Below are 25,191 nucleotides of genomic sequence, written 5' to 3' on the forward strand. Positions count from 1 at the left end.
AAAAGGGAAGTTCTCCGCCCGACCCTCGTGTCCTACCCAACCCTAAGGAACAAGCCCTGATACGTTCCCAAAGGGAAGAACACGACCCCCGCTCCATACATGGCCAGCCTAGCCGACAATGATCTGGAGCAAGGGAACCGAGCCAACATGATCGACACAGATCTAGGCAGGAGGAAGACGAGTGACACCCACCCAAAGGGAAACCCGCTCGACATGGGAAAGAGATCTATGTCTCCAGGTCTCCTAAAGGCGACATAAACACAAATACGGAGACGCTCGACACTTCCTCAACCAGAAGCGCCTCAGCCAGGGCTATGACATTAGACATATTCTGAATAAGAAATCCACTTAGAGAGAGGGGCAAGGCGATTCAGCTCACTCTAGACCCCTTCGGATAACCAGTGGAGAACTTAAGTTCATGGTCCCATTCAGCCAAGAAATCCTGGAAGCACCTAGTCCAGGGAAAGCCAAAACGCCAACCATTAAACCATTTGCGGGCCTAAGCGACCCGGTTGATCAAATGGCCACGTACAAAGCTCATATGAGCGTACAAACCAGCTGCGAGGCTACTTGGTGTTGTTTCTTCCCAACAATGCTTAAGGGCCTCGCCCTCAACTGGTTCCAGGAGTTACCCGCTGGAATCATAACCGACTTTTTGGTACCGGAAGACCTATTCATCCATCAGTTCGTGGCTGGGAAAAGGCAGAAAAAGACGAGTCTACATCCGATGGCGGTCAAACTGGAGAAGAATGAGAACCTAGCCGACTACATCAAAAGGTTCAACGAAGAGTCGCTGAAAGTTTCATACCTACAAGACGCGGTAGCATTCGTTGCTCTCATGTCTGGACTTCAACCCGGTCGGTTAAGATGGTCATTGGCCGAAAACAAAGTGAAAACCTTCTCCGAGGCAATGAACAAAGCTCAAAGATTCATGTAGGTGACAGACATATGTCGCCACTCGGACGACAAAAGTAAGAAGAGAAAGAAAGGAGGAAATCATAAACCGAAAGAGCAGAAAACGGGCGGCTGGTCAGACTGGTTCAGTGACCATGTTCATGACCCCCGGTTCAGTAAAAACAGAAGAGAAATCTACTTGGAAATAAAAGACAAGTTACTGCTTCCCTGCCCACCCTCTATCAGATCTTTATCCGCTCGGAGGGATAAAAGTTAATGGTGTGAGTACCATAAAGAGTGTGGATACACCACTAAGAACTGTAGAGAACTCAAGTAATCCCTCGACAATCTGGCAGACCAAGACAAGCTAAATCGCAACCTCAAGCACACAAGCGAGGAGAAAGGCAAACATAAGGTGGATCAGTCGAGCAACGGTGATACATAGGGCTTCATCGGGGTAATAGCAGGTGGCTTCGTGTTGGGAGGCCTAACTGGCCAATCACATCAATCCCACCTACAGAGTCTCAAGCACCAAGTGCTTGACATCCACCACCCCCATCCCGACTGTCCCGTAATGACCTTTGGGGAGTCTAGTCAGTCCCTCCACACACCACACGACTATCCCTTGGTCATCGAACTGAAAGTATCAAATATCAGGGTCAAAAGAGTATTGGTGGATAATGGGTCATCTGCCGACATAATCACACTAGAATGCCTAAAGAAGCTAAGGTACAACGAGAAGGATGCCACCCCCCTTTATCAGTCACTCATAGGCTTTGACGGAAACTCTATGCATCCAATTAGATCGATAAGGCTACCCACTCGGATGGGAAAATAAGGCAAGGGAAGAAGCCTACTGATTGACTTCCTAGTGGTGGACATCCCTCTGCCATATAACATCATAATGGGGAGACCAACTCTAAACAAGGTCAAGGCTGTAATCTCCATCTATTAGCTCCTCATGCAATTTGAAACCGACGAGGGTAAGGTGGGGAAAATCCAAGGATATTAGTAAGCAGTAAGAGAATGTTATATAAACAGTCTGAATAGCAAGATGACGTCCAAGAGGACTCAAAAACGAGAAAACGAGAAGAAAGTCGGCCCATTGAAGTCCAACAGTCTGATGGAACCTTGTAAACCCTGATTCATCCTTCAATTCCCTTCTCTGAAATTCCTCCTCAATAGAGATCTATATCTTATCATTGTCCTCTCCTTACTTCTTCCCTTGATCTCAATTGGGTTCAAAACTATTCCAATTATCAATTGATTGATTACCCATTCTACTTGCATAACCATGATAAAGAAAGTGTGGCTTAAATCATCTCCCAACAGCTGATAAACTCAAGGTCGTCAAGTTAGATTTAAAATTTTGGAACAAATTTGAATTTGGCTATATTGATTTGGAGATTCTCTTTCTTTAAAATGAAATCCAAAGTATTGATCGAATTGCAAACTCTAGAATGCTTGATGACATTGAAGTTTTCAATAGAAAATTTGCCCAATCGAATTTATGGTTGTGGCTCAAAAGAAAGGAATCTCTCTTAGCTCAGAATTCTCGCATCAAATGGTTAAGAGAAGGTGATAAAAACACAAAAAAAATTCCACACAATGGCATCAATGAGAAGAAAGGCAAATTTTTCTTTTTTCTTTAAATATTAATACTCCCTCTGTCCCAGCATACTCTTGACACTTATCAAGTCACGTAGTTTTATGTGATAAGTTGTTGTTTGGTTATCAATTGGTATTTTATTGAAAAGTAGATGTGATAATAGGAGTTAGTGGTTAGTAAAAGTGGTATTATTTTATTCTAAAGAGAGAGAATGTAAGCCATGGTTAGAGTTGGTAGGTAATAAGAGTGGTATTATTTTATTTGGAGAAGAGAGAGTGTGGGCTAATAGTTAAAAGGTAGAATGATTAAAATAATAGTGGATCATATCTCAAAATAGAAGTGTAAAGAGTATTATGGGACAAATAAAAAAAGGAAAGTGTGAAGAGTATTTTGGGACAAAGGGAGTAACATTGTTGATCTTGCAGGTATTAGATCGAAAACGGTACCTTTTTTTTCAAAGAAATATTCTCAGAAGAATTCTCCTATAGACCATATTTTGAGCATCTAATTGTTTTCAAACGTCTCCTTCAAAACCAGCCCTCCATGCTTAGTGTTAAGTTTATCCATGAAGAGATCGATCAGGTTGTTGCTTCCTGAGACAACCAAAAATCCTCCTGACTCGATGGCTTCAACTTCTTGTATATAAAGAAAGCTTGGGATATTATCAAGTACGATATCTATAATTTAGTCAATAGATTTTGGAGAACCACCTCTTTATGAAAAGGTTGCAATAAGCATTCATAGGTCTCATTGCGAAAACTGCAAATCTGAAAGGCTTTAAAGATTTCCGCCCAATTAGTATGGTTGGGTGCCTTGACAATATCATATCGAAACTTCTAGCACAAAGAGTTCAGTAGGTCATGGATCTTATTATTGATCTCCTTCAATCTCCCTTTATTAATGGAAGGCAATCCTCAACGGTGCTCTAGTTACTAGCGAAATCATTAATACTTGCAAATGAAGGAAATAGGAAGTTGTCATCCTTAAACTTGATTTTCACAAGGCCTTTGATAGCGTATCATGGGACTTCTTGATTTTTTGCTTGATCAAATGGGTTTTTCCTTCTATTTGGTGTGATCGGATACAAGTATGTATTACAATAGCATCGACCTCAATTATTGTCAATGGATCTTTAACCCCTTCTATTTAAACTGCATCACGGTCTTTGTCAAGGAGACCCACTCTCACCCTTTCTTTTTGACATAGTGGTTGAATCACTAAACATAGTCTTTAAAAAAGCAATCCATAAGGGTCTATGGGATGGCATAACAATTGGTGAGTGGGATCTCAAAATTTCTCATATCCAATGCGTTGACGATACAATCCTATTTTTCCCCCCTTATATGGATTATCTCCTCAACATAAAAAAAAAGTTCTCATCCTCTTTCAATTAGCATCCGGTTTGAAGATGAATATTCATAAGAGCTCAATTATCTTTGGAATTAACCTCGATGACTCTTACTTAAAATTGGCGGGTGATGTTCTCCAATGCCGATTTAGTTCACTTCTGTTAAACTATTTGGGACTCCCCATTGATGTGCTCACTCATGTATTGGAGCATGTGCACCAGTTATCTCATGACTCCAAAAGAAACTTGCATCTTGGAAGGGAAATGTTATCAATGGGTGACAACCCTAATAAATTCCTCTCTCATTAATCTCCTTCTCTACTACATGTCCTTGTTTCCTATCCCTAAAGGAGTTGTGGCAGAAATCATTAAAATTCAACACGGATTTTTGTGGAGCGGTAATACCGACAAAAAAACATATTCCTCTCATCTCTTGGGAACTGGGATCACCTTGTACTCCCAAAGACCCTAGGGGTCTTAGCAACAGAAATTTGCTTCTTCGAAATATTGTGTTACTCTTCAAATGGATTTGGCGCTACTTTAGCGAGCCTTCATCTCTCTGGATGAGTGTCATTTAATGCAAATATAATTACCCTCCCTCTTTCAAGATTCATAAAATCTCCACTCCTTCATTTGGATGCCCTTGGAGGAATATCGGTAAGGCAATATTATCTCACTCTATTGCCTAAAATTACACAACCTGATATATTATAAAGAAGGTGGGGAATGGACTCCTGACTCAATTTTGGCATGAGCTCTGAATTGTCCCCCCTCCATTGAAAATTATCTTCCCACGGTTTTTTTTTTTCATCTCCATTTCACCCAATACTTCCATCGCATCACTCGAATTCTAGGACGGTCACATATAGGTGTGGAACTTTTCTTGGAGGCACTCCCATTGGCTTAGAGATAATGAAGAAAGAATGGCTCTTCAATCCCTCCTTGAGTCAATTTTAAATTCTCATGCAAGAGACTCAAGAATTTGGTCCCCCCCCCCCATATCGGGTGACTTCTTAGTGAAATTAGTATCCTTTGAATGGGCAAAATCATATTGTCCGCCCCATTTAGATATTATTAGAGGGTGTTGGCGAGGCTTGTTCCCTCATAGAATCGAGCTTTTTACTTGGCTCTCTCTTCTTGGTAAAATCAACACAAAGGCTAAGTTGGTTAACATTGGCATTCTTACCCCTTCAGACTCTTGTTGTGTCTTCTGCAATTATATCCCTAAGACTTGTGATCATCTATTGCTCCATTATGATTATTCGTGGAAAATTCGGCGTTGATGGTTAGATATTTGGGAGGTCTCATGGATTTTCCCTTCTTATCTACCGTGAGGCCTTTTATCAATGGAGTGGTTTTTGTCATGGTCAATTTTTCATGAAAGTTTGGAGTGACTCCTTCTTTGTCATTGTTTGGTCCTTATAGAAGGAAAGAAACGCTATAAATTTTTTCAGGAAAGTTAAGCTTTATTAAGGATCTTCAAGACCGCATACTTCTTCGTATGAATTGGTGGATCAAAATTTGATATGGTTTATTCACATATTATTCTTTAGATATAATTCGTAAGGCCTCAATGTTAATGTGTTGTGAGCTTGTCCCACATTGAAGGAAGAGAGAGAGAGAGAATGAGTAACATATAACCTTAATGGGCTAATCTTCTTATTGCCAATTGATTTTAGGATAATGGAACCTCATCAGGGCTTGTGTGTGGTCACTCTCTCCTCCGAGGTGAGCATGTGTGTGCATATCCAATGATAAATTTGTCATGGTATCAGAGCCAAACAATATTGGCCCAATAATAGTGTTTGCCCCATGTAAGGGTGTTATTTCAAATGGGCTCACATGTGAGGGTGAGTGTTAAGGTGTTAACCCACATGTGAGCTTGTTCCACATTGACGAAAGAGAGAAAGAATGACTAACACATAATCTTAATTGCTTCTCCTCCCTCTCATCTCCTATCAAGGTGGTCTGCTCCTTCCCCCGATAATCTCAAATGGAACATGGATGCGTTCTTTGGATCGCGTTTTCTCCATGTGGCTGCGGGAGGGGTCCTTCGCTCATGCAATGATAAATTCATTTGTCTTTTCTCCAGCTCTATCCCGAAATGGAAATAAACTCAAATAAAATACTTCCTCCGTTTTTTTTATATGTTACACTTTCTATTTTAGGAAGTTTTAAATTAGATGTTACACTTTTATTTTGAGTAATTACTTCTCTCTTTCTCTCTCCTATCACATGTTCACATGGGACCTTTTTGTTTTTCATTCTCTCTATCTCTCTCCTCTCCAAAAATTACCTAGGAGTCCATGATTTGAAAAGTTTAACATCTAATAAAAAACGGAGGAAATATTTGCCATTCACCATGCCATCAAAATAAGGCGGGATTTATTTCGGGGCGCTATAATTTGAATCAGTTTCTGTCCAATTTTTTGTCTTGGTTTTATAAAGTTGAGGTGTATGTTTCCTATTGGAACTTCACACAACATACGTCACGCACTTCTCAATATGTTCCACATCTGCCCGTTTCTTCCCGCCATAATCTTCGCTCTTCATCCTCCTTTTCTTAATTTCGGAGACAATAGTTCACCCTTTATTTTTTTTTTTCCCTAAAAAAACAGAATAATCAGATTATCAGAGGCAAAAAAAGAAAGAGAAAAATGGGCATCAAAGATTTATTGAGGTTTATGAAACCTTATACTGAACCCATTCACATTCAAAAATACGCTGGCAAACGAGTTATTTTCCTTCCTTTTTCTCCCATTTTTGCTTTTTTTCATTATTTCTTTTTGGTGTTAGAGAGCGACTAAGTGTACTGATATAGACGAGATTTGATCCCAGATCCTATTTGATTTTTAATTTATGGGATTCTAATTTTTGCAGGTTGGAATCGATGCTTATTCTTGGCTTCACAAAGGAGGTACTAAGATTATTATATAATTTTCTGTTCTTTATGGAGTAATTTATTACTACTGTAGAAGGATAATGTTTTGGTTTCGGCTAATATGAAACGTTGTAAGAACCGTTTATGAAAAATGAAACAATAAAAGTAGAGGAAAACTTTTTTGAATTTTTTTACAATTTCTCTGGGATGCAGCATACTCATGTAGCATGGAGCTGAGTTTGAATTCAGAGGGTGAGAAGAAATTGCAGTACATAAAATATTTTATGCACAGAATTAATTTACTAAGGTACCACAAGATAACCCCAGTTGTGGTATTTGATGGTGGAAACATCCCTTGCAAGGCCGGGACCGAGAATGAACGACACAGGCATGTATCACTGTTTTCCCATATGCTTAAACATAATGCTCCTTAATGTGCCCATGCCCCATTTATAGGTTATCGTATTCGTATGGACTAATCAGACTATACTACTAATTTGGTTTAGGAGGAGAAAAGCTAACAAGGAAATGGCAATGGAGAAACTTAGAGAAGGCAATGTTAATGCTGCTACTGAGCTGTTTCAGGTAAGATAGATACCTGTGTTTTTAGTTTAAGTATCAGCTGTATTAGCATAAGAAATGGTTAAGAATGTCTTGAGCTAATGGATACAAGCATGACGAGATAAATCTTGACTATAGCAAGCAAGCTTATACGCTGTCTGTTTTAGTTAGGTTAGCCTTTGTAGTGGCTAGGTTTTGCATAGAGGTGCCGGAAGTGACCTGAACTTGCAAGCTTCTCGAGATTGGAATTCACTGAATGATTGAGACTTGCACTTTCAAATTCCCAATTGCATAGTACAGTGGCCTCTGCTTATAATTTGGAAATATGGGAGTTGTTTGAGACAAAGACTGCACATTTGGTTCAAGTTGTGGAACAAAAATGGAACGTAATTAGATTAAAGGAAGGAACTTTGTGTAATTGAATAGAGTACTATTTATGTCTTTTTGTGTTTATCCTAAAGTCTAACTTTGACTAGTTATGGTTTGTTTAGAGAGCAATCAGCATCACTCCATCTATGGCACACGTACTGATACAGGTACCTATCCATCCAAGTAAAGTTTTGGTACCCATTGATATGCTTCTGGGTTGGTCTTTCTATGCTTCTGATAATTTTCGTTGTCTCGCTAATGTTTCAGACTTTAAAATCAGAAAATGTTGAGTTTGTGGTTGCCCCATATGAAGCTGATGCGCAATTGGCATACTTAAGTAGCCTTGGAGAAGAACATAATGGTATTGTGGCTGTGATCAGTGAAGACAGTGACCTCCTGGCATATGGTTGCCCATCCGTAAGAACTTTTAACTTTGACAGCATTTTGTTCTGGGAATTGAGAATCCTACTACTTACGGGCAGCTTTACCATTTGATAGCTTTAGTGTTATGCATTCAATGTCTTCACATAATTTCATTTGTTGGCAAAACAGATAATCTTTAAGATGGATCGATTTGGCAATGGCGAAGAGATCGTTCTAGATAAGGTTTTCAACTCGACAGAGTCTAAGCCATCATTTCGTAACTTCACCACCAATTTATTCATAGGTGAATATTCAAAGAAAAGAAACATCTTGGCTTTAGATGTTGAAGCACTTTGGCTGAATGTTGTGTCATTTAACTTGTATTTGTGCCTGTAATTTGTGTTGAGTTGAAGGAATGATGATGATATATCCAGCTATATCCTCTGCCAAACGTTTGAAATTTCCTCAATTGAACTGATATTGTGTTTGTACTGTATCTGCCACAGATATGTGTGTCTTGGCAGGCTGTGATTTTCTTCCATCTATTCCTGGTATTGGAATTAGTAAAGCTCATGCATTGATTTCAAAGTACCGAAATTCAGATCGTGTAAGTACCTAAGTTCAGTCAAGTTTATTACAATCATGATTATATAATAGTTTGGTGGAGATCAGAATCATGACATAGTTTGCTTGTGGGATTCTCTCAAATTATTTAATGTTTCAAATACTGGATTAGGTGGACACTAACAAAAAAGTCATTTTTTAAAATTTTCCGTACCTCTTACTTTATACATGTCATAAGCCCTATTGAAGGAAACATGAACATCATGTTGAAGGCACTTTGGATGCTCGTTAAGCCAAATCAGGAAATCTATCGTAGATTTCATTTCCTAGTCTTACAGCTTACACAAATTTTGGTCTGCCTTATCTGCAAGTCACCTTGACATATATGTTTCGGACTAAGGCTCCGTTTGGTAGGGCGTAAAACATTTTCAATGTAAAATGATTTTCATGGAAAACAATTTATAATGGAAAACACAATTCCAAAATTAGTTTTTTGTTGTTTGGTTTCGTGTAAGGAAAATGAAAGGGAAAGGAAGGAGGTAGTGAGAAAAGTATATAAGAGAAATAAGGAAAATAGTTTTCCCTTCATTTTGAAAGGAAAATGGTTTTCCATCATTGGGAGAGTAATTTTACCCAAGGGAAAATGGTTTTACTCTTTTGCTAACCAAACAATGTAAAATTGAAAATGGAGGAAAACAATTTTCCGGGAAAATGTTTTACGCCCTACCAAACGGAGCCTAGATGAGAATGATTACCCTTGTCGTAGGACCCTTCTGCTGTAATCTTGGTGTTTGGTTGGTTGAGTGGAAAGGGAAAGGATTTGAGAAAGGATTACAAGGAGAATGGAAAGGTATACCCTTTGATTTTCAAAGTTGTTTGTTTAGATATCATCAACGGAAAACCTAGTATTTCCCACCACCACAACTTTTCCCCTAAAAGTACCACCACCCATGTAAAACTACCAACTTTTCCCCTCCTCCATCTTCCCCTTCCCTGTCGCCGGCGCGCCGCCCCTTCCCCTCTTCCTCCGTTGCCCCTTCTCCTTCCCTTCGCGGCCACTAATTTTTGCGGTAAATCTTTTCTCTTTCCTCCTCTCTTGTAGATCTAGAGATTTTCGGCAAGGGAGAGGTGTTTTTTATGGATGGTGGTGGTTTTCGTGTGGATGTGGTGGTTTTTCGGGTAGAAGTGTGTTTGTTTCTGGTGGTGCCTTTGGTGGTTTCGGGTGTGGATCGGTGATGGTGGTGGTTTTAGGTGGTGGTTTTGGGTGTGGATCGGTGGTGGGGTGGTGGTTTCGGGTTGATGATGGTGGCTTTAGGTGGTGGTTTCGGGTGTGGAGCGGTGGTGGGGTGGTGGTTTAGGTGGTGGAGTGGTGGTTTCTGGTGGAGGGGTTCTAGGGTGGTGGTTCCGGTGGCAAAGTGGTTGTGGTCAAAGGTGATGGTTTCCATTCCCCCATTTCTAAGTGGAGGGGGTAGTGGAGAATCAAAATAGAGGGATTTGGGGTAATGGGGGGCAAAAGAGGGGAAACAAAACCCCCAATCCAAATAAGTTTTAAGGGAATGGAATCAACTAATTCCCTTTCCCTTTCTTATAACCCCCTATGATTTTTATTAGTTTACCAACTTTCCTTTATTGGTTCTCTCTTGTTAGTTTACCCACTTTTTTTTTTCTGTTTCCGGAATGGTCTCACAAATTGTTTATTACTATCTTTACTTTTTCACTCTACTTTTCTTAGCCCATAACAATAACTTTAATACAATATGCCAATAAATTAATAATTTATCTTTTCTTTTATGACCCACATACTTATTCCTTCTAAAATTTTGTGCCCAAAGGACTGGATAATCTAATAAAAACCGGAGGGATTATATGGATCACACTCTGGTAGATGTTGTAAAAGGACCTAAAAAAGCTCTTCTATTTCTTTCCAAAGGCCGCCTTCTTGTCAACGCAACTATGCAAGAATAGCCATATATAGCCTTATATCTTCCCCATTGCTTTGCTTGCAGTTACTAGTCTCAAAATTACATTAGAAGTACTAAAAATTTTAGCAAGTATCTTAAAATCTGACTTCTATGGCTGATTTTATAGCCAATGATGCCCTACTTCTTCATTGTAAATGGAACTGAAAATTGTTTCTCTAGACTTGCAATTGCAAAAGCCAATGAGAGGATTTCCCTAACCTTAGCTCGAAGGCTCAAAGCTCTTCCAATTGCTCTCTTTTGTCAGCTAGACCCCTTTGGCCTGAGTTTTTCTAAACGTATCAGAGTGACAAAGTTAATAAGCTATATTTTCCCTTGAGCTGCTTGCTTTCTGGTTCTGTAACCTATCTACAGTTGCCTTCTAGTATGATTAGACCCTCTCATGCAGAGAAGGGTTCACCATCCAAGTTGAGTTCTATGATTGTATCCAAATTGGACACTGAAATCTGTTGTTGCACTCTTGCAGGTGCTATCAGTTTTAAAGAATGACAAGGGCAAGCAAGTGCCTGATTATTATGCAAGATCTTTCAGGGAAGCAGTTGCTGTGTTCCAGCATGCCACAATGTAAGCAAATTATTCACTAACTTAAGGGCAGTCTCACTCATTTGGTATAATTTGTATGAGTATTTCAAAGTCACCTAGTGGTAGAATCAACTTTCAACTTCTATGACATTGATGTTTCGGTTCATTCTTTATTTTCTGTAGATATAATAGAAAAAAGAAGAAGCTTGAGCATATGAAAGAACTCTCAGGAGAGCTTCTGGAGTCACTCGGTGGAGAACTTGATTTCTTGGGACCGTATCCTTTTCATTGCTGCCATTTTTTGGAGTCACTCATATGCCAATATAAGATATATGAGGAAGTTTATTTGAATTTTGAACATAGACAACAGGACTCAATATATCCAACATATTGTTCTTAACCACTATGCTAAGGAGAAACTCTTGTATACTCTCCAGGATAGATTCTGTTTCTGTTCTGAAACGGCCCTCTCACTCAGCCAAGAAATCCCCTAAATGCTCCTTGGTAACCCAAAACATAAAAAAAAAAAATGGTATTCAGATTAGACAATTATTCAATTTAGGAAAGGAAATTATGCCTGCTCCTAGGCTAAGACCTCACTGGTATCTTTTTCAGACCTCTACTTGCCTGTAGATTGTTAGTATATAATATAAGCTCCTGTTTTGAAATGAACTACTTGGACGTGGCTAACCAGAAACCTTATTAGGTGAGATAAAAATGAAACAAAATGAAAAATCAATTCATAATTTAAAACCCAGGGGAAAAAAATTCATTACCAACATTTGTGAGAGGGAAAGAAAAGTTATACAGAAACAATGATACCTGTCCCATTCATATGGTTGTTTCTATGTAAATGAACCGAGCTTTGGCTGTCTTTGACAATGATGAAATAGAGACATCCCCGCAACAATAGCAACTGCTATCGCTGAAGGTAATTTAGATCCTTCTACAATGGAAGCGTATGAGCTTTCAGTGGGCCAGCAGATTTCGGGTACTGCTCAAAGTTTCGAAGAGACCAAAACAGAAAGTATGCTAGGAAACACAGTTTCAAATAATTTTATAGTAAAAAACATGATTTTGCTACTAACTTATTGCTGCAATGTTCACTGCAAACAGGAGCAGCAGAAGATATGATCAAGAATTTTAAGCAAAAGAGTTGCCAAATGTCAGAGCTACCAAAACTGGTTCCAACTCAGAGCTGCTTTACTGTATATTCATCTTCAAGTATAATATCTTCAAGAAAGAAAGTGAGAAAGATGTCAGGTAATTTTATCTCTCAGAGTACCCTGTTCATCTGTCTTAGAGTCTAAATGTTGGGGAAATTGACTGAACAACAATGCAATGGATTTATAGACACAAGTACAGTGATGGTAGAGAGGCAAGTTTTGAAGGAAAAGAACTTCTCAGATGAAGCTGCAACTCTTTCAAGATTGGTCACTACTGCAGAGATTCGCCACAATGAAGAAAATTCTACTGTCTCTGAGGTGTTTCCAGTAACAACACCAGATAACAATCCATTTCGTAAACGCAAACTTCATTCAGAGAACACAGAAACTACCCCTACAATGAAGTCATCTCTAACCGAGGATGATCATTCCGAGTTGAAGAGTAACAATCTTAATTCTCAGGAAAGTGTAAATTCTAAGAATCAGAAGTTGGATGACATTAAAGATCAGGGTAAAGCTATGAGTAACGGGAAAACAAGAAACTGCAAAAGCTCAGGAAATAGGAATAGTATACTGAATTTCTTTGCTCGCATTTAGCGTCCAACTTTTTATCTCATGTGATGTGTAAAATATATTTTTTAACATGCTCAATCAGAAGTTCTCATTCTTTTATAAATCAACCTAAAAAGCCCAAGCCACCTACAACCTGAGTCCAGACGCTTACATAGGTGCAATGTGTCATGGATCAAGTGTTTACACTAGATTGTGTGGCGCACTCTTGCCTCTTTTGTGGCAAGGGTGCAAACTTTGTGCAGCTGCAGTCTAAGACTCGTAGAAGCATCAGCAACGTCGTATCTTGAAGGGACACTCTTGTCTATTGGTGACAAGAGCAATGGTCGACGGTCACAAATGGGTCCGGGACGAGGAAACGGGAGTTTGATGAGCGCTTTTTAACGTAAACTACAAAACCAAACTAAAGTATGGTAAACCACGAAAACTCAATTAAAGCTGTTAGGAAGTTTGATTTCATTTCATTCACCAATACCTCCTAAAGATGCTTAAGTGTGAGATACGAAGAATTCCTAATGAACACACTGATTACAGTAACATAATAATGGACTACAACCTAAATATAAGAGTTCAATAAATTCTAGAAAGAACTATTTAAAGAAGATACAAATAAAGAAGGTTAGATTCTAAAAAATTTATAGAATAAAGCTAGTTAGATTCTAAAAATGATTTTATCGAGCAAAGATGCTATTCTAAAGTTGCTTTTGGCCTTGGAATTTAAGAAGGATAAGCTATGGTTAAGTAGGTAGACAGCCAGTTACTAAAATGCTAAGAGAAGTCTCATATTGGTACTATACCTGTTCCTAACACCTGCTTATTTTGGCTAGTAAAGAGCTGCTGAACTGGAGTATTAATAGTGATCCTATTTGCTGCTTATGTCAAGATGAGGCTGGATCAACTGAACATTTGTTTTGGAAGAAATTCTTACAGTTCGTTGGTGTTAGTCAAGAACCCCATGGTTTTCGAGCTGAGACTCAGAAAGCTATTCAAATGGCAAAACAAGTCTAGTTGTCAGGCAAAACTGTATCTGTAGTGTTTTATAGAAATTGTGTACTCTCTAATTTGTATGGATTGATAGTAGTTTCCAAGTTCAGACTCCTAATCAGGTGTTTAGGACACGTTTTGACGTTTAGGGTAGCTGTTAAGTGCTTTGAGAAGAACAGACATTTGCTTGTAATGTAAGTTTGTGCTTCTCTTTTTGCACATGAAGAGTTACAGTTATCAACCCTTCCTAGGAGGTGATGTAAGTAAAATGCTAATGTTATGCGAACTTGTGATTATGTTTGTAGCATAGTTTTAGGTGAATACGATGATACTCTTATTGCCAAATACATAAATTAGATGGGTTTATATTTAAGGGTTGATATTATTGAATTAAGTTCGAGTAGGTTAGGTTAACTTGTCCCCTAACCTTAGAAGTAGAATCTAATTATCTAATAAATGTAAAATGCACAAATCAGATAACTTGGTACCAATATCGTTTCAAGTGATACCTTAAATGTAACATAATGGGAAAGTTTTTTTTTCTAGTAACAAATTTAAGAGCATTTAGTAGTAACATGCGTTAGATATAAGTCTCCCATCTCACAGTTAGACACGAGGCTTTCTCCTAAAAGGGGCTGGTTTCTCCAGATAAACTTCCTTTTGTTTCAAATTGAATTCCGTAAGCTTAGTGAAACCCTAACTGAGGATTTGTCAATACATCCAAACACCTTGACATGGCCATAGCTAATCCAACTTGGAGAGTCTTCTTTCGAAAACCAAAAAAGATAAGTTTCGACCACTGATCCCTCCTCATCACACAGAGATGTACTACTTTCAGTTTAGATGTGAGGTAATGTGTTGAACCCCAAAGTAGGCATCGAGAAAATCCAACCAATCAAGTAGGCGCTAGGAAGGCATACCTGAATGGAATTACCCTGTCCAACTAGAGGTTTTTTTAGAGTTGATCCAAAAAGCCCAACTCGCAGGCCCGACACGAATTTAGGACAAGTTTGGACAGAATTTTTTGGCACGCGATCAGGCTCGACAAGATTTTTTTTTTTGGCTTTGGGACGGGCTTTGGACAAGCCAAAAAAATAACATCTATACAAATATAAAATGACATCTATACATACATACATATATATATATATATATATATATATATATATATATATATATATATATATATATATATATATATATTATATATATATATATATATATATATATAATATATATATATATATATATATATATAAAGGTGTGCATAATGTCTATGCGCCACGTGGCACCCTCCTTCTGCCACTAGAATTTTGTCACATGTCTATGGATCAACAATAAGCCAGATGATCATTATTTAAAACATATATATATATGCTAAAGCTTGGGCTCGAACCCTGACATCAGGTAATGATTTTCAAAGACTCGTCATCTCATTAACATCTTTTAATGATTCATATTACCACAAAAATTAAATACGTGTTGTAATTCGTAATGTGGCAATAAATTCGGACATCCAGTCATAAAGTTTATTTTCCTTACTTGATTTCTTTTTTACGGTCATTCCCTTGCTCCATCTCCCCTTTCGAAATTCACCATGAATTATTCTTGATGCTAATCAAATCTTATTGTTGTTGTTCGAGACTATGAATCAGGAGATGGAGTTTAATGGTCGGAGAGCAACTCCCTTAAAGGAGGTCAGTGAAATTATTAATCATAGCACAAATTGCTTGATTGCGTATATAATTTATTGGAAAAATTGATTCTAATAATCCAACATTTGAGCCGTTTGCTCAAAATAATCCAACCTTTAATTATTATTTAATAATCCGACCTTTTAGTTGTATCTTCTTCTTGCTGATGCCACGCCTCCCATCTTGGAATTTTGAATTAGGATGGTGGGGCAGATTGTGCAAAAGGTTTCGTGGTGGTTGGTACTCCGATTGTGTGGTGGTGGTGTGGGTGAAATGGGGGTTGTCAGCAGTGGTGGTGGTGGGGTGGGGTGTTGTTTGGTGGTGTGATGTGAGGTACTGCGATTATGTGGTGGTGGTGTTGTTTGGGGTGGGGTGAAATGGGGGTTGTTGGTAATGGTGGTGGTGTGGGTGAAATGTGGTAGCAGTTGTGGTGGTGTGGGTGAAATGCGGTTGGCAGTGGTGGTTGGTACTGCGATTGTGTGGTGGTGGTGGGGGTTGTTGGCAGTGGTGGTGGTGAGGTGAAATGGGAGTTATTGGGAGTGGTGGTGGTGGGGTGTTGTTTGGTTATCTTAATTAAGATTAACATTGGTTAATTAGATCACAACAAATCAGAGCAAGACACGTGTGCAATTAACCTATTGTAATGGTCACCTACCTGTTTCAACAGGTCATGGTGCATTATTTGCAAATTGTCCTAAAAGGTTATATTATTAAATAATAATCAAAAGGTTGGATTATTTTGAGCGAACTGCCCAAAGGTTGGATTATTAGAATCAATTTTTCCTAATTCATTTCAGGTGTGCTTTTTTGTATCATGTGAAACCTTTCCTCTTGCACTAAACTTTTATCGCGTGTACAATGAACCAGTCATCATTTTTTTTGGAAAAATATAATGATATCTCGAATCGACCCCATAACCTATTTATAAATATTAGGATACATTTACCGCTACACCAAGTGACACATAGTGTAATTAGTTTAAAATTAAATTATTAACAGATGAAAATACCCGAGGCATAACCCAAGCCTAAAAACTAATTTTAGTCTTTTTTAACCCAATCCATTTTTGGCACGAAAAACCTGCCGTGCACACAAAATTTTGGAACAAATTTTGGCCAGCCCAGCTCGACCAACAAAATTTTGGAACAAATATTGGCCAACCCAGCTCAACCAATGAGTAATTATTTTAAAGATTGGCCCCGCCCAGCCCATAATCACACCTCTGCTTTTTAAGGGAACAAACCATAAAATGTGCCATCTAATCCAATTATGCTATGTTTGGATAGCAAAATTTCATTTCAAATCCCGGATTTGGATGAAATCTATTGTTTGGATGGCATGAAATTTGAAATTACGAAATTTGTCCAAATTCTCATCAAAAGCCTATATTAGTAGAATTTGAAATTCAAGCTATCCCAACTTCACTCATTCTCTTTCTAATATCTATTTCTCTCTCCTTTAGTTAACCCACACTTTTTCTCTCTCCTCTATTAAACCTCTATTTCTCTCTCCTCTATCAAACCCCCTTTACAAAACAATGATTAAGAATTGAAATACAAACTTTAAATTCCAGATTTCAAATCCATTATTTGAAATGAAATACAAATTTTCAAACACTACCTTAGTACATTTCCTTTAGTATAGAGCAAAACCGGCAATGGATTATTGGAATATAAAGATCGAATCGCATATGTTCTACATAAACTTATACTCTACACTGATGGATGAAAACTTCCAATAGCTTGCTCGAAATCAGGCAGAGCAAACTAGAGCAAGAAGCAGTTTGGTGCAATTCAAACAGCATTGGGAATCAAATGTAAGCAAATAGCACGATCAAAGTTTCAATATCAACCTCTTACTGGGAATCAAAATCAAAAAAAGGCCTTAAACGCCATAAACATGTATCAAAAATCTGAAAACATGTCCAACTGAAACCTAAGAGAATATAGAAGACACTAATTAGGAAAATTGTCCTTGCAAGTCACCACACAGAAGACCCTATTTCCTAGTAACGAGCAATGCCATAAACTCTAACGACACCATCGGTGTACCCACTGAACAATGTTTGGCCATCAGCGCTCCAGCTCAAGCTTGTGCAGTAGATAACCTGGCAAAATCGATGTGAATTAGCTTGGCAGTACACATTTGATTATTTCAAAAAAATTACAAAATCATCACAAGATAACAAGTCAACTCAGCTAATGGATCCAACATATATATACACAATACTATAATGGGAAAAAGATAAGAGCATGTTAAGATATTTCTCTTGATGCAAGGCTTGAAAAAGGACTAGTGCTAGAAAAAAAAAACAATCAACAATCAACAAAAACAAAACAAGGAAAAATGTAGATGATGAGGGATTTTACCTTCTTCTTAGAAGCGGTGGTGCCAGAGCCCTCAAGATGATCAGCCTCTGTCTTAAGGTCAACCTTCAAGTCCTCAACAACGCTCTTGCTCTCTAAGTCCCAAATCTTAATGCCACTCTCAGTGGCAGCACAGAGCCAGTACCTATTAGGACTAAAGCAAAGTGCATGGATGATGGTACCAGCATCAAGAGAGTAAAGCCTCTTACCCTCGGCCAAATCCCACAAAAGAATCACACTATCTTTGCCACCGCTGGCACACAAGGAACCATCAGGCGAAACAGCTACAGTGTTCACATAACCATTGTGGCCAGCCAAGGTTGCCCTCAACTTACAGTTGGACAAGTTCCAGATCTTCACAGTCTTATCCCAAGATGCTGACACAATTGTAGGCTGCATTGTGTTAGGACTGAACCTCACACAGCTAACCCAGTCAGTGTGACCGTCACTGTCTTGGATTGTGTACTTGCACTCACCTACATCATTATTTAATACACTCGATTACATTTAACATCAAACAGCCCAATTATACCCCCATGGTATCTTAAAACAAAGAATAACCTGAAAAACAATACGGGACCAAAATCTAAACCCAACAGCTTCTTATTGCTAGATTCATATATTGGCAATATCATAGTCTATATACAGTAATGAATTTCTTCACCAAACGCATAAAAGCTAAGCAAATCATAGATTTTGAACACCGCAAAAAAAAATTCACAACAGCACAAACACGCAGTACTGTTCAAATCCGCATTACACCATAACTAGCAATATAATGTCAGCAAACAGACAACCATTTTATCACAATCCACCTAACTTAAATTAGAATAATTTAAGTTAAAGAACAAATAATAGCAACAAGATTTCAGCAAAGAAAAACCAGTTTTACCACATTCCATAAAACTTCAGATACAATCAGTACCTAAGAAAAACAGCAAATAACATGAAAACAAACTCTGGAGGAGTTTGGTGTCGACCTAACATTCAAACGTAATTGAGCACATTTTGAATAGAAAATTTCAAATCTATAAAACCCTATTTAAATTACCAAGATCAACAAAAACTAGAAGAAACAATAAAAAAAAGATTGTTATCAGAAATAAAATTAAACAGAAAAGGAAAAAGCAATCAATAAAAATGAGTGAACTAAAGATTTAAAAGACGAATTATAGAAAGAAAATAAAAGCCCACCAAGAGTGTTCCAAAGCTTGATAGTGCGGTCCCTAGAAGCAGAAACAATCTGACGATTATCAATAGAAAAAGCGACGGAAAGAACATCCTTAGTGTGACCAACAAAGCGACGAGCAGTGGTACCAGCCGCAAGATCCCAAAGGCGGAGCTCACCATCCCAACTACCAGAAAGAGCGAACTGACCGTCAGAGGAAAGAACGACATCTTCGACAAAATGAGAGTGGCCTGTGAGACGGCGTTTAGGGACACCGTAAATCTTGTCTTCTTTGGTTAAATTCCAAACGATGATGGATTTGTCGCGCGATGCGGTGACTATCATGTCGCTGTTGTCAATGGGAGTTGCGATGGCTGTGACCATGTCAGTATGGGCACGCATGGTGCCGCGGAGTTGGAGTTGTTCTCCCATGGTGGAGGGTTGAGATGGGGATTGAGGTTGGAGTGCGAGAATGTGTGAAGAGAGAGAATTTGGAGGTGGGAACTGGGAAGGAAGGCGGAAGAATTGGTGGAGTTTGTGTATATATATGTAGGGGAAACAAAGTAGGGTTTTGTTTTTCACGGGATTGAAAGAGTGTGCGTGGGTTTGGGTTTTTGGGTTGGTGAATCAAACGGGTTGTATTAGTGACCATTGGGTTTGAATTTGGACAAGAATCGATGGATCTGCAGTATTTGGTTAGGTGAAAAACAATTTCTTTGAAAATTGATTTTCCTATTTTCCTATCTTTTTTATTGCTTAGTTGGTTGTTTGAAGAGTGGAAAATTGGTTTTTTCAAGGGTGAACTTTTTTTTGTCAAATGAAAGGAAATCAATTTTACTTTTTCTTCTAACTTCCCTCCCACTCATCTATCTTTCCCTTTTATTTGTATGTTTTCTTCGCCAAACCTATAAGGAAGTAATAATTAGCAATATACAGATTCATAGGGTAGATGTGGTTTGATTTAAACTAAATGACTAATCTCTTGAATGATTCGAACTAAATTATAACTAGATTACTCGTTTGTGAGCTCTCATTATATATATAACGGGAATTTTTTATTTAATAAATCATATCGGAATTTGGTAATACAAAGAACAACTGACAACATTTCTTGTTTTATGGGTATCGTTCCAGTGCCTTGAGGTGAACCTGATAATGTATTCTTTTTCACTATCGACTTGTTTTAAGATACCTCTGTAACCTTTGTCATTGGCATTTGTTTCAACAATTTTAGGCTATTAGGGTTTGCTAAATTAAGGCATGATTTTATAAGCATTTGAAGTTATGGTCAATTGTTGTAAAAGGTTTAAGATTTGGTGTTTACTCATGCCATCTATATTCCACTTATAAAATGGAAGATGCATTATATTTTGGATGAACAGTTGTGTTAGACTGACTTCCAACTTGGAATTCACTAGATCTTATAAGAATAACATCAAGAGGACCAGAATTTTGCCAAGAGAGGTTAGCTATTTCAGTTGTTTTGACATGGTTGGAGCTAGTCTCGGTATCGGAGTCCTCACTTAGATTTAGGACACTGACAGTTTTATTCTGGACTGTTTCTTCCTCAACTATTCGTGAGGTAGAAGGTTTAACTCTGCTAATTTGGTCTTTGATAGCTTGAAGAAATTCAATTTTCGAACTCATGACCTCCTTTCGTGCCTTTTGCGAAATCTGAAATGGTTTAAAAATCGAATTTCGGAATATCTTTTCCATAGGGGTAGAGACCGAGCTTGTATCAGCTTTAATGTTATGTTTCTCAATTCTAAAAAGTTGCTTTCCTAAAGTATTAAGGCTAATGTTAGTAAAATTGTTTTGTAGGACAATATTTTTGAGGTTTTCTGTGTCTTCTTCCAGAGGTTTCTTTAGAGGTGAGGCCTCTACCTTGTGCTCACCTATGGAGAAGGTAATTTATCGCAATGGAAGATGGTCAGCTTGAATAGTGCCATCTGAAGTCTCCCAGACAGGTGTCCTTTTGTTAGTGTTGACAGGTTCTATGGATTTAAAAGGCTAATCAATGTTATGGTCAAAACTATAGAGTTCAAACCAAACAAAAAATAAAATATGAGCTTTATGTTGTATCAAAAAGTTGTAATAACTTTCTTGGATCTTTGCACGGATATCTAGAAAGTGCTCAAAAAATCACGCTCTATTTGAAAGCTTATTTTTGGCGTAAAAGTATTCATGAACTAATTTTTTATTGACCTTAAAGTTCTTTTCAAGGACGTTTAGATCATTAGCAACATTTTCAGTTATAACTGAGGCCGAGGGTGATCCGGAGGAGACTGTCGTTCAGCATAAACTGGGTGTGGAACTTGGGTTCTATATTATACATTTTGGATGGAAGGTAAAGGTATATCTGAGGTAGAATACCTTGGCCTTTCCGGATAATTGTTTATAGGACAACTGATTTGTCGTTTGTAATGCATGTTGTTTATAATAGGAAGATGAGAAGACCGTCCAAGGCTTTCAACAGAGGAATGGTCTGAGTATCTGGACCTAATGCTCCTGTTAAAATTAAGTTTTACACTACCATAAGAGTATTGTATAACTTATTGTAAGTCGGTATTAGGTTCTGGAAGAGCTGGGGATCGCGCTTCAGGTTCAACATCTCCCTCGAGGAACCAATCATCAGGGAGACTAACGTCATTCCGTTGTATTGGTCTAGGGATTCTCATGTTAGATCTAGAAAGGTCGGGAGAGTTTCTCCTTTCTTACTATGTTGTATGTTTTTAGTATTAAAAGCATACTTCATAGCTTTGAAATGGTCTTTATATAGATCAACTGGTATAAAATATCGAACATTTTGTAATTATGAGTTTTAATTTGTAAAAGCAAGGAGGATAAGATATTCTTGTCACTTAATGAGACACTGAAATTTGGATAATAACCGAAAGAGACTGGACCCATGCATAAGCTTGACTCTATTATACCTAATAAAGAATCATTAAAGTCTCTAAATCGTCCATCTCTAAGAGCCACAAGGACTGAGAATGTAATCCTTCTTTTGTAAGAGGTTTTAAGCCTACTTGAACCAATCCTATATAGATGTATCGATACCCTTTTTCAACATGTGTTTTGCTGAAAATAATTTTACAGTATCAATAGATTTTGTTAAATGGATATCTCATTCTTGGGTATTGATGTTATAATCTCTTTTAAAAATATTATATCTACTCATTTTATAAATTTGGTCTTTCTTGACTTTGGGAATTTTCCAATTGTCAATACTTTGTTCAAGGTTTTGTATAGTAAAGGTTTCATTTTTAGCCAGCTTATTAGCTTTACTACTACTATCATGAGAAGAGGACGAAGTTCCTCTGCTCCATATAGAACTCATGATTTTAGAATAGAACTTAAACCAGTTTTAACACTTGGTACAATCCCTAAAACCTACCCGCCATAGACAAGGTGTAGCCCTACGGTTTGACCGCCTCTTGTTGGACTTACTGCCTCTACAAACCTTAAAAATAGTCGGATAAGAATAGGGCAAGACCTAGTACTAAGAATTGTAAGTACCATAACCAAAATGATAAAGTTTTATAATGGAACATACTACAACCCCTTGGCTCTGATACCAGTTAATAAGACCAAGGATCTGGGTGTTAATAGATAATACAGAGAAATAAAAACATTAAAAACCTAAAATAATTAAAAGTAAGGCGGTTAACCAACTATTGTTTAACAGAAAAGACTTACAAATTGTCTTGAAATGAAGCTGATACTACTAAAGAAAGTTATAAATTTTTATGGATGAGAGAGAGAGAGAGAGAGAGAGAGAGAGAGAGAGAGAGAGAGAGAGAGAGAGAGAGAGACACTAGTAGAATAATTGCTAATTGCTGCGGTAATATTGCTGCGATTTTACCCATACACAGCAATATATTACGTAAAAAGAAAATGAAAAATATAAAATAACCATATTGCTGCGGTTTCACTCGAAAACCGCAGCAATATAGTTTTAGCGAATTTTTTTTGACTATTTGACCAAAAATATTGCTGCGGTTTCTGGCAAGAACCGCAGCAATATATTAAAAAAATATTATTTTAATATATTGCTGCGGTTCTTTTTAAAAACTGCAACAATATATCCTTAAAAAATATTTAAAGAAGTTAGGATTTTTTCATCTTCCCTCCTCTCTCAAATGACGCCTCAACTCACGCCCCTCTCTCAACTCACGCCCCTCTCTCCTCTCTCTCAACTCACGCCCCTCTCTGCTCTCTTCCTCTTCTCTCCTCTCTCAATTCATGTCTCTCTCCTCTCTACAGAAATTGACATCTGCACTTCGTCGACCTCAATTGATATATGTGGATATCTGCACTTCGTCGACCTCTCTACAGAAATGAAAAATTCAAACTTGTTCGTCCTTCAACTTCGTCGACCTCGTTCGTTGGTTCATCTTCATACACTTCGAATCCTCTCAAACTCGTTCGTCCTTATCAGAATTTGAAGCACCATCACTCGTTCGTTCATCTTCGTCGACCTTCGTTCATCTTCATCCTTCGGTCGTTCATCTACGTCCTTCGCTCGTTCCTTCGACCTCTTTTGTTCCATGTTTTTTCGTTTTTTTTCGTTTTTTATTTAGATCTGTACGTTATTTTTGGTTTTAGGATTATTTTTTTTAGATTTTTTGTTTTAGGTTTTTTTTGGTTTTTGTTGTTTTTTTTAAGATCAGTTTCTTATTTTTTTCTAATATATTTTTTGTATTTATTATATTTTTTTGTATTAGGTTAGTATTATCTTTTCTCCCCTCCATAAAAATGTTAGGTTGTGGTACTGGTTGTATTAAGTATTGTTTGATCATTTAGAAACAATGGTCTCAACTTTGCAGTAAATGTAGGTAAGTTTGAAATATTGTTCAACTCCACGTCTAATGTAGTTGTGTTGAACCCCTATCCCCTAGTTGTGCTTAAAATTTCTGTTCTAGTTGCCAATACCTGCTAAGAAAAAAGATGTAATGAAGAGTATGCACAATGGGGGTCTTTAACTGCTTTGTTACACGATTTCAGGTTCTTCTGCAATATTTAACAGTTATTTATGTTTGCTTTTTCATTTTAGATTTGCTGTTTTTTGTATTATATTTTTGATTTTTTTATACTCTACCTTAAATATATTGTAATAATATATTTTAATTTGTACTTTTTATATTTTCGAATTTTTAATAATAATTTTTTGTCAATAGTGTTTTATTTTGTCTTTCAAATTTGATGGCAAAATGCAAAATGCAAAAAAAAAATTATTTTTACCTGTACAAACCCTATTGTTGCGATTTTCCAAAAAGAAACTGCAGCAATATGTCTATTTTTTATTATTAAATAAAGCATATTGCTGCGGTTTACTTCACAAACCGCAACAATATGCTTTCTAAATCTGATACAAAATAAATATATTGCTGCGGGTTGGCCTAAAAACTGCAGCAATATTTGTCGATATTAAACCGCAGCAATATAATTAATACCTATTGCTGCCCCCTTAATTGCTACGCGCCCAAAACCGCAGCAATAGGGCACTTTTTAACCGCAACAAATAACATTTATTTAGAGAGAGAGAGAGAGAGAGAGAGAGAGAGATTTCATGAGGAGCTAATGTAACCGTGTATTATGCCCAACCTTCAACTAAAGAGAGTCCTCAATTTATAGACAGGGGAGAAGGAATCTGTCACGTTGTTTTACTGTGCATGAACAATTTGTCTTCTGCTTTATATTGTTCACCATTTTGTTTTGTTGAAGCTTTAAACTGTTGATGAATAATTTTGCAGCTTTTCCCGTTGAAGATGTTGTCTGTTGCTATTCAAGTATGCTAGTAAAACTGTTATTCTGAAGCAATTTGCCCGTTGCTGCGTAAACCATGTTGTTTCATTGTCACTCAGGTTTTATGAGGAGCTAATGTAACCATGTTGATGAAAGGACTTTTTTTTAAAGTCTGGAAACTAGTATCTTCTTCATTGTCACTCAGGTGGATAGAGGAGTATGCTGTTGTTTCATTGTCCGAACATATTAGAATGGGCTGAAAACAACAAGACCGTTAATTTTTTTTTTGTAATCTCAGCCATTAGATTTCGAACATATTACTAATACATCGTGAACCGCTCTCTCTAAAATACCAAAACTCCATTACAAACCCACGAATTTCGAGATAATTTCCTTCAAAATCCA

At 37.5% G+C, this 25,191-nt stretch overlaps 2 protein-coding genes across 2 annotated transcripts; one reads left to right on the forward strand and one right to left on the reverse strand.

Annotated features, from left to right (window-relative positions):
- The first annotated feature begins 6,315 nt into the window (after window positions 1–6,315).
- LOC104893686 (exonuclease 1) lies at window positions 6,316–12,936 on the forward strand. The gene is made up of 13 exons (XM_019249626.3): window positions 6,316–6,586; window positions 6,732–6,768; window positions 6,946–7,120; window positions 7,239–7,317; window positions 7,785–7,829; window positions 7,930–8,079; window positions 8,215–8,329; window positions 8,532–8,632; window positions 11,035–11,132; window positions 11,274–11,366; window positions 11,984–12,117; window positions 12,207–12,353; window positions 12,444–12,936. The coding sequence occupies exons 1-13, from the start codon at window positions 6,509–6,511 to the stop codon at window positions 12,851–12,853; spliced, it is 1,662 nt and encodes a 553-aa protein (XP_019105171.1). The 5' UTR covers window positions 6,316–6,508; the 3' UTR covers window positions 12,854–12,936.
- Window positions 12,937–17,321: 4,385 nt separating this feature from the next.
- Window positions 17,322–19,565, reverse strand: LOC104893687 (guanine nucleotide-binding protein subunit beta-like protein). The gene is made up of 3 exons (XM_010679818.4): window positions 19,065–19,565; window positions 17,874–18,346; window positions 17,322–17,611 (listed from the first exon to the last, which is right to left on the reverse strand). The coding sequence occupies exons 1-3, from the start codon at window positions 19,468–19,470 to the stop codon at window positions 17,510–17,512; spliced, it is 981 nt and encodes a 326-aa protein (XP_010678120.1). The 5' UTR covers window positions 19,471–19,565; the 3' UTR covers window positions 17,322–17,509.
- Window positions 19,566–25,191: the final 5,626 nt, after the last annotated feature.

The sequence above is a fragment of the Beta vulgaris genome, chromosome 5, assembly GCF_026745355.1.
Source record: "Beta vulgaris subsp. vulgaris cultivar EL10 chromosome 5, EL10.2, whole genome shotgun sequence".
NCBI classification, from domain to species: Eukaryota; Viridiplantae; Streptophyta; class Magnoliopsida; order Caryophyllales; family Amaranthaceae; genus Beta; species Beta vulgaris.

Bases quoted from the DNA above. Each gene is read 5' to 3' on its own strand.
- LOC104893687 (XM_010679818.4), bottom strand. From the start codon at position 19,470: ATGGGAGAACAACTCCAACTCCGCGGCACCATGCGTGCCCATACTGAC. The intron at 18,347-19,064 runs GTGGGCTTTTAT...ATAATGATGTAG, and splicing joins CAAGCTTTGGAACACTCTTG to GTGAGTGCAAGTACACAATC. The intron at 17,612-17,873 runs GTAAAATCCCTC...CGATTTTGCCAG, and splicing joins CCACCGCTTCTAAGAAGAAG to GTTATCTACTGCACAAGCTT.
- LOC104893686 (XM_019249626.3), top strand. From the start codon at position 6,509: ATGGGCATCAAAGATTTATTGAGGTTTATGAAACCTTATACTGAACCC. The intron at 7,318-7,784 runs GTAAGATAGATA...TGGTTTGTTTAG, and splicing joins CTGCTACTGAGCTGTTTCAG to AGAGCAATCAGCATCACTCC. The intron at 7,830-7,929 runs GTACCTATCCAT...CTAATGTTTCAG, and splicing joins TGGCACACGTACTGATACAG to ACTTTAAAATCAGAAAATGT.